This window comes from Hyperolius riggenbachi, chromosome 4 (assembly GCF_040937935.1).
Source record: "Hyperolius riggenbachi isolate aHypRig1 chromosome 4, aHypRig1.pri, whole genome shotgun sequence".
Lineage (NCBI taxonomy): Eukaryota > Metazoa > Chordata > Amphibia > Anura > Hyperoliidae > Hyperolius > Hyperolius riggenbachi.
The window spans coordinates 270,390,269-270,398,822 of record NC_090649.1 but is presented as its reverse complement, the minus strand read 5'-3'; the positions used below and the strand labels follow the sequence as shown (position 1 = coordinate 270,398,822).

At 40.5% G+C, this 8,554-nt stretch overlaps 1 protein-coding gene across 1 annotated transcript in view; it reads left to right on the top strand.

The window, feature by feature from the left end:
• The first annotated feature begins 242 nt into the window (after positions 1-242).
• LOC137504773 (all trans-polyprenyl-diphosphate synthase PDSS2-like) overlaps positions 243-8,554 on the top strand; it is a 45,188-nt gene continuing 36,876 nt past the window's right edge. Inside the window, exons 1-2 of the mRNA XM_068233360.1 lie at positions 243-618; positions 3,438-3,565. Coding sequence (XP_068089461.1) covers positions 243-618; positions 3,438-3,565 — 504 coding nt within the window. The remainder of the gene's footprint in view (positions 619-3,437; positions 3,566-8,554) is intronic.

The window sequence follows — 8,554 nt, the reverse complement described above, 5'->3', positions numbered from 1 at the left end:
AACGAGTCAAACTCGGCAGCTGCCTCTCCCGAGTGAGGACCACAAACACTGGCGCCCCCCAAGGCTGCGTACTGTCCCCGATCCTTTTTTCCCTATATACGAACGGATGCACCTCAACTGCCGACTGTGTAAAGGTCATCAAATTTGCGGATGACACCACCATACTGGGACTTATCAGCGGTGAGGATGAACGCTCCTACCACAGTGAGATCGAGCGCATCTGCAACTGGTGCAAGGATAACATGCTTGTCCTTAATGCTGCAAAGACTGTCGAGCTGGTTGTGGATTTCAGGAAGCGCCCTCCCCCACTTAACCCGATCTTCATCGCAGGCACAGAGGTCACCAGAGTATCAAGTGTTCGGTTCTTGGGCACTACCATCACCAATGACTTGAGATGGAGGGAAAACGCCACTAAATGCCAAAAGAAGGCTCAGCAACGGCTGTTCTTCCTAAGACAGCTAAGGAAGTTTGGCATGCCGCAGGAGCTGATGTCAAGCTTCTACACTGCCACCATCGAGTCTATCCTGTGCTCCTCCATCATCGTCTGGTATAGCGGCGCCACCACAAGTGACAAGTACAGACTACATAGAGTAATCAAGGCCGCAGAAAGAATTATCGGTACACCGTTGCCACAACTGGACCCCCTTCATGCTTCCATGCTGAGAACGAGGGCAAATAGGATCACGCCAGACCCCCTCCACCCCGGCGGTCGCTTTTTCAACCGCATGCGCTCCGACCACCGCTATAGAGCTATTTCCACCAAAACCTCCAGACATAGAAACTCCTTTTTCCCCCAAGCAGTGCACCTTCTGAACTCGAGCCATGCACACAGCAAAGCTAAATAGCAAGTCTGTCACCCAGACCTAAATAGCCTGTAGGTACTCAACCTGGGGCGATTCTTCATTTCATTGTACTTGCACCTAGGACTAATTAACCGAATTGCCGGACCAGCTGCTACGTTCTACGTATGTTCATTTTGCACATGTACTTGTACTACTATGTTTTCAATGCCTGCATCTGTTCTTCAATGCATTTCTGTATTGCTACTTGCTAGTTATGTTCTGATGTTGTTGTTGTTGTTCTTGCACTATGCTCTATGCCAATGTGTACCACAAATAATTCCGGGTGCGGCAACCGCTGCACTTGGCGTAATAAATTGATTCTGATTCTGATTGGCATCAGACTGTTGCAAAGCAGATGTAATGGCCAAAGAGTTTAAAACTTATAGTTAACAGGAGCTATTTAAAGGCTCATCATTCATTTCAAAGGATCCTATCACAATTTTCTAGGGTTAAGCTGGTCACAAATGCATTCTAAAGGGAAAACTCAAAAAAAGGGAAAAACGTTAACAGTCTTGAACTACTCTTTTGTCCATGTATTATTTGTTTGTTCTGGTCTCCTAAACTCCAAGTTGGAAGAACCACAATTAGGCTACTTGAGTTCAGGGATTCTAATTTAATTCTCCCTGTTTATATCTCTCAATTAAGAATACCATTAGTTTGGTTTCCTGTATAATTGAGAGGCACATTTGAAATGGTATATGAATGTAACAGACAGCTGATTAAATGTGACACTTAGCATCTCAAAGAAAGTATAAATAATCAGGTAAAACAGCTGTGCTTCACTGATACATTTCACTTTGATTATACAATTTAGATTCATTTAAATGCCCATTTATAGTAGAGTCAATGTAATATAAAGTCTGGCTTGCTGCCCTGTACACACGCTAGACTGCACTCGCTAGACACTAAGAATAAACGATGGATCGACTGAGAATTGTTAAAAAACAAAACACCATTATCATCCATGTAGACAGTTCAGACAACAATTGTTGTTAGTTGTTCATACCCAATGATAACCAACGATTGATCCATTCAAAGTACCGATGTGTGGCAAATTTCTGGCTTATGGGGGCTTCATTTTCACACTTCCAGTAACTTCTAGTTTTCTAAAGACCGCATTCTATCGTGTGTACAGAGCTTTAGTGGTCATGCTGTATTCGCGCTACTGCCTTGCTGCTTGCGTAACAACTGTCATTCGCTCTGGAATTTCATCGGCTTTCTGTTGCTGCTGATTTCATTACTGTACACAAACGAATGGAAATGCAGTGTGTGATTGTAACCTTGCTGGGTAAATACTGTATGCTGCTGCTGCCAGGGAGACACTCATTCCATTTTGTATGGGTTATCTGACAGTTGTTAAATGGCTTTTACAATGATACAGCTAAATTGTCTGTAAGGAATAGTCAGCTGCAATGATTGCAACCATGTCAATTTATGCTGTCCTGCTTTGACTGATTTCATTCACAGATCAATTTGTGTCTGTTTAATGCTCTCACAGATCTGATTTATGGACCTTGCATGGTGAATGTAGATACTTTTCCTCCTTAAATACTGCATAGGGCTTAAATCATTGTACCACAAACCAAACTAGGATTTCATGAGGCATTTGTAAAAGCTAGCTTGTTATCCAGAAAACAGAAATCATTTAGTCTATGCAAAGCAAAAAGTTTTTTCTCCATGCTTGTGTCATTGACATTTTATTAATATTTGTGTAATTACTAAAGTTATTTTTTTCTTTCATGTGCATTGTAGATGGTATTAGATGTTAATTGGGGAATAAGTCATAAGTTACTATCAGTACAGTACAAGAAAAACTGAATTGGAGGTTTTGATCATCGTAATGTTGATGGTTGTATCAGAGTTCAGTGCTGTATAGGATGCAAGGATGTGTGTGTCCATACTTCTATGCACTTTGCTGATTTTTTTACATATACTGTTCTGTATGACTTTTTGGAGAGTTAATGGCCTGCCTACAGTACTATACGGAAACTATTGTGTTATATATTTTGTTAAAAATGTGTACCGTAATTGAATATTTTTTTTAAGGACCACACTCAATTTGCATAACATTCCAAAGCACACATGGCCATATTAGATCATCCTTCCCATGGGTTTATATTTATATATATATTTCAATTAATATGTAGTACCACCTTTGGACAGCAGCACCAACAAGCCTGAAAGGTTATGCAGAAGGCCCTCGGAGGGTTGTAGAAAATGTATTTAGGCCATACAGCCAGAGGCATGAGGTCTTTAGACAGGCATTTCTTAAAAAGTGGGAGGGTCAGTAGTGCCACCAGCCCCTTAATTGTGCCAATCACCCTTTCTGATGGCACTTGCAGTACAGAACTTTTGTATATATTCTGCAATCTTCTGTGAATTTTTGGACACCCAGTAGTCCATGGAATCCTACTCGTTGACCATCATCAAAAATGCTTGTGAATGCTGCCAGGAGCAAGGTGTGGTCACTGTTGCTTCAAGCCATGTAATGCCTTTGTTGGACATCCCTACTGGTGGTGGTGCAGCATGCATGGTCTGGTCACGTGTGCACCGCAGTCGTGCTTCCGTCCTTTCGATTGTTTTGTTCCTGCGCAGTACTACCTGTGCAGGTGCAGAACCGGCTGACTGATGCGAGTGAAGCCTTCCTAATGGGAAGGATTGCAGACGAACTGAGCCGCCCGGAAGAATGGCAAGGGATTTCAGGAGTTTGGAAGAAGCCACAGGTAAGTATAAATTCTTCTATTTGCTTGGTCTCAGGTACACTTTAAAGTCTCCTTTTTTTTAGCAGTGTAGTTTCCCAGAGTCTTTTCATGGCAATGTAAAGATGAGGGGTTGAGTTGTGTTTTCTGGACTTATTTGTTCAGTTGCACTTTTAATTTATTAGACTAGGTTAGTGCCCACAGATTGGGATAACCATGGGTTAAATACTATTAAAGGCTAATGCAGCATGATGTTAGGCCTGGTACACACCTGCAATTTTGATTGGCTAATCTCTGACCAATTTTACCACCTCCAGGTAGTATGAGAATTTACTCTACACAATCTGTTCATCATATTCAAAATTTGTTAACCCTCATATTACATGAAGGTGGTAAAATTGGCCAATTATTGGCTAATAAAAATTGAAGGTGTATACCTGGCTTTAGTTGTTGTGACATCACTTCCCTAGGGAGCAGATAAAAGGAATTGACAGTCTTTTTAATATGTACACCTGATAAAGCAGTCTGTAACATGCATTATGCTTTTCGTGGTGGTATAAAGTAACTTGCAGCCAGTGGCGTGCTACTTCATTTCCCTTTTGCATACTGGGGCCCGTCTGAAACTTTGGACTGACATACACAGTTGTTCACTCTGGTTTAAATTCACTGTTTGACAATTTCCATATCCATATTCCTAAAAGTATAACTGCAACCAGAATATGTAATTTTAGGTTTGTCTAGAATGGAGAAAGGTTAAAACATCTGCTAGATATGTATTGCTCTCAGGGAGTTAACAACTTCACCGCCCGGGTACAGTATATCTACGCTCCTTTGGACTTCAGTTCCCCGCCCGGAGCGTAGATATACGCACCCCCCGCCACTGTCCGCGCTCCTGCTCGCACGTGCGCACACTCCCGCGATCGTGCACGCCGCCGCCCGCTCGCCCGGAGATCAATGAACGGGAAAATCCATTCCCGTTCGTTGATCTCTGCCCCCGCAATGATCGGCATGCTTCTATGAGAAGCAGCAGGACCATTGTGAAAAAACTCAGTTTCCCAGCCTCCCTTCCTTCAAGCGTCCTTCCGACGCTTGTAGGACGCCTGCAAAAAAAATGTGGCCATCTTGTGGCCAAAAAGTAATACTACACCCAAAAACATTTTTCACATACACATACATTATTTTCACTATTCATTTTAACTCATTAACTCCCACACTCCCCAATTGTTACCAATATTTTTTTTTTGGTATTAAAATAAATTAAAAAAAAATTACAATAAAAAAAACTTCGTTACCTTAGGGACTGAAATCTTTAAATATTTATATCAAGAGGGTATAACACTGATACTTTAAAAATGTTGGGCTTGTAATTAGGGATAGACGCAAAACTGAAAAAAATGCACCTTTATTTGCAAATAAAATATTGGCGCCAAACATTGTGGTAGGGACATAATTTAAACGGTGTAATAACTGGGACAAATGGGCATATAAGTTACATGGATTTTAATTATAGTAGCATGCATTATTTAAAAACTATAATGGCGGAAAACTGAAAAATGTTTTTTTTCCAAATGTTTTCCTATTTTCCCATTAAAACACATTTAGAATAAAATAATTCTTGGCATAGTGTCCCACCTAAAGAAAGCCTAATTGGTGGTGAAAAAAACAAGATATAGATCATTTTATTGTGATAAGTAATGATAAAGTTATAGGCGAATGAATGGAAGGAGCGCTGAAAGGAGAAAATTGCTCGGATGCTGAAGTGGTAAAACCCCTCAGTTGTGAAGTGGTTAAGGTAGTAGGAAAAACATTCTCAGTAATGTGGAAAAGATCTGGAACACCTGTGTTTTTTGTTTGTTTGTTTTAATTGTTACGTGGGTTCCTGATGAAACGTCACCAAATTACGATTTACAGTAACTGGATCAGTGAGGGCAGGAAATGAGGTCATATCTTTGACAAGGATGACAACAAAGTCAGCAGTAAAAAATTTCAGTTGTGTGAAAAAAAAAAACAGTAAGAATTTGTTATTATTATTATTGCTGAGTCCCTGTTAAGAAGATTTTTACTTCACTTCCTGTTCCAGTAAGCAAGGACAGGAAATAAGGGCATATATTTGCTGTGGGGACATAAACATTCAACCCTTCTGTACAAAATTAAAATAACATTTTGGCTGCCTAAACACTTTCTACTGTACCATAATCCTTGTGACATCTTGGCTTTATCTGTTTGTTATCCTGTTGTGTACAGACTCTGGTTTTACAGCATGAATTTTGTTATCCTGTTGTGTACAGACTCTGGTTTTGCAGCATGAAACCTATACATCTGTGTTTTAAGTGGTAGCTTTCTTTATTTTTCTGGCATTTCAAAATGGATATAATTTTGATTTTATTGTGAAAGTGCTGTGTAACCTTGTGGTGGGTAGTTGGTTTAAAGTAGAAACAGAATCTGTGCAGTGTCTCATGTTTCAGCAGCGGGAGGAAGAAGGCTGGATATCCACAGCTAGATGCATTGTTAAAAGTTCATTCTATCACTTTGACATTTAGAGCAGGACTCGATGTCTTTGTGCATTCCTCTTCGTATTACCAGTACCAGCTACCGAACTTACACTACTTCATAGACCATAAGATTTGCTAGTGAGTGATTGATCTATATGATGGCTCTCAGCTGTCAGAATAATCTGGGGATGCGTCTTGCATAAACTGTAATACAATCTGAGGCTGAGTATCTGATTCCAGATTCCTTTAGACCTGTTGGTGACATTCAATCCTGTAGGATGTAGGAGCCAGGTCTTATCTGATTTGCTTGAGGGGGGTGACTTTAGGGGACAGAGCACCTCATTTTCCCCATTTAAGTAACTCAGCACATCTGGTTACACTGTGGATACATTGTTCTTTTAGTTTCTCTAGAGATCCAGTTTCGGCAATATTTCCAATAGATCCTATTACAAGACATTGGGGCAAACTAGCATAAGGTTGGGCACATGACAAATCAAGTTGTTTAAAAAGAAAGGCTACTGTATGTTTACTTTTGTCCGTCTTCATTTTTCTGAAATACACAAAATATTACTGTAAAATAATTCTCCTGCAGCCATACATGTAACAACCAGTAGTCCGTGATGGGGTGATACATTTACTCCATGCCTGTCGCAGGCTCCATCAGCAGCGAATGTGTTAACTAAGGGGCTAGAGAAGAATGGCTGAAACACAATAGGTCTTTAGGAAGTTTTATTATCAAATAAAGGGAGCCTGCGATACTGAGAGGTATAGGGTTATTTAGGGCTACATCCTTCAGCTTGATGTCTTCAATTACAAGAATGATAAAGACTGAAACAAAATCCCTTAATTCAATCAGAACTAGGCAGAGTTATAGGAAAGATCAGATGTCCTCAGAAGTGCAAGCTTAGGAAATTAAACATTCAAGAAGCTAAAAAGTTTGAGAGCAGCTGAAGGGGTAGCCTCAAGCCATACTTGTTTGAAATTGTGCACTAAGTTTACTGTCAGCTGCAGTTCTCATTATGATAGTTTTTGTTTGTGTTTTTGCCCTGGTACATTAGGTGTTGCCATGTATGATTTTACTTACCATAGTGATGTTACATTTCATGTGGGTACATAGAATAGTTTTTAAAGGGATAGTCAAGTAGAATATAAAAAGGGTTTGCATTTAGCCTGACTCAATCTACCAGGTGAATGACTCAATTATTTATCCTGGAATTAATTTTCTTCAATGGGCTAAATCCATATAGTTGTCGAGATTTTCCTTAAGCCTATATAATACAGATCAGTGTTTTCCCTGGTTCCAGCACACCCTTCTGCTTTCACACTGCACACATGGCGATTATCTGGCAGGGTACGGAAGTACTGTTTGGAAGCACTAGTTCAATACTAGATGCATAGTATTTAAGCGAGTTGGTTGGCGTGTGTGTACGCACTTGTCAGGTAAACAACTTGTTGTGTGGTGAGTCATGTTGTGCATTAAGTTGGACATGTGTATGAGCTTTTAGTGTTAAATCTGTTAAATAACATTCCAATGCTACCAGTTTGCATCTTTTCAGTTCCATATGCTAAAGTGATTGAAATCCTCAAAGAAAGCCTTGATTCCAATTTAATTTGAATGAATCTATCTGGTCTTACTCCATGTTCCTATAGCCTCCAAACTTACCCCATACTCCCTTATAGGACTCCTCAACTTTAAGGGGTTCATGTAACCCCACTATATGAGTGGACAGCCACATTCCTCAGAGCCAGTTTGCTCCAGTCCTGATGTCCGGACAGAAATTATTGATCTGCACACACACACACACACACACACACACACACACACACACACACACACACACACACACACACACACACACACACACACACACACACACACACACACACACACACACACACACACACACTTTAAAGAGAATCTGTACTCTAAAATTCTCACAATAAAAAGCATACCATTCTATTCATTATGTTCTCCTGGGCCCCTCTGTGCTGTTTCTGCCACTCCCTGCTGCAATCCTGGCTTGTAATTGCCAGTTTTAGGCAGTGTTTACAAACAAAAGACATGGCATGTGATAGGCTGAGAGGCGCTCAGTCTGTGGCTCACACAGAGCCTGCAGGGGGCGTGGAGAGGGTGTGTATAGCTTCTATCCTATTACAAGCAGAGCAGCAGATTTCTGCCTGAGTGCCTGAGCCTGACAAAGCCGTCAGAGGAAAGAATATTAGATTATATAACAGAGATAATACAGCCACTGTGCAATTAGGTAAGGATGCAGTAAGACAGACCGCATTAGAACAGGTATAGGAACTTATAGGATAGGAGAAATGAGGCTGAAAATTTTGTTAAAGAGTCTCTTTAAAGTGTTCCTCCACTTCCCCCCCAAAAAAACTAACCATCTCTATACTGCTCATGTAGCTGATTACTGTGATGTTTTCTCACATCACAAGTTCTTTATTGTGGAAGCTGCCGTATTTTTGCAGTCATCCGTTGGCAAGATGGGATTGATTACTCTCTACCTCATAT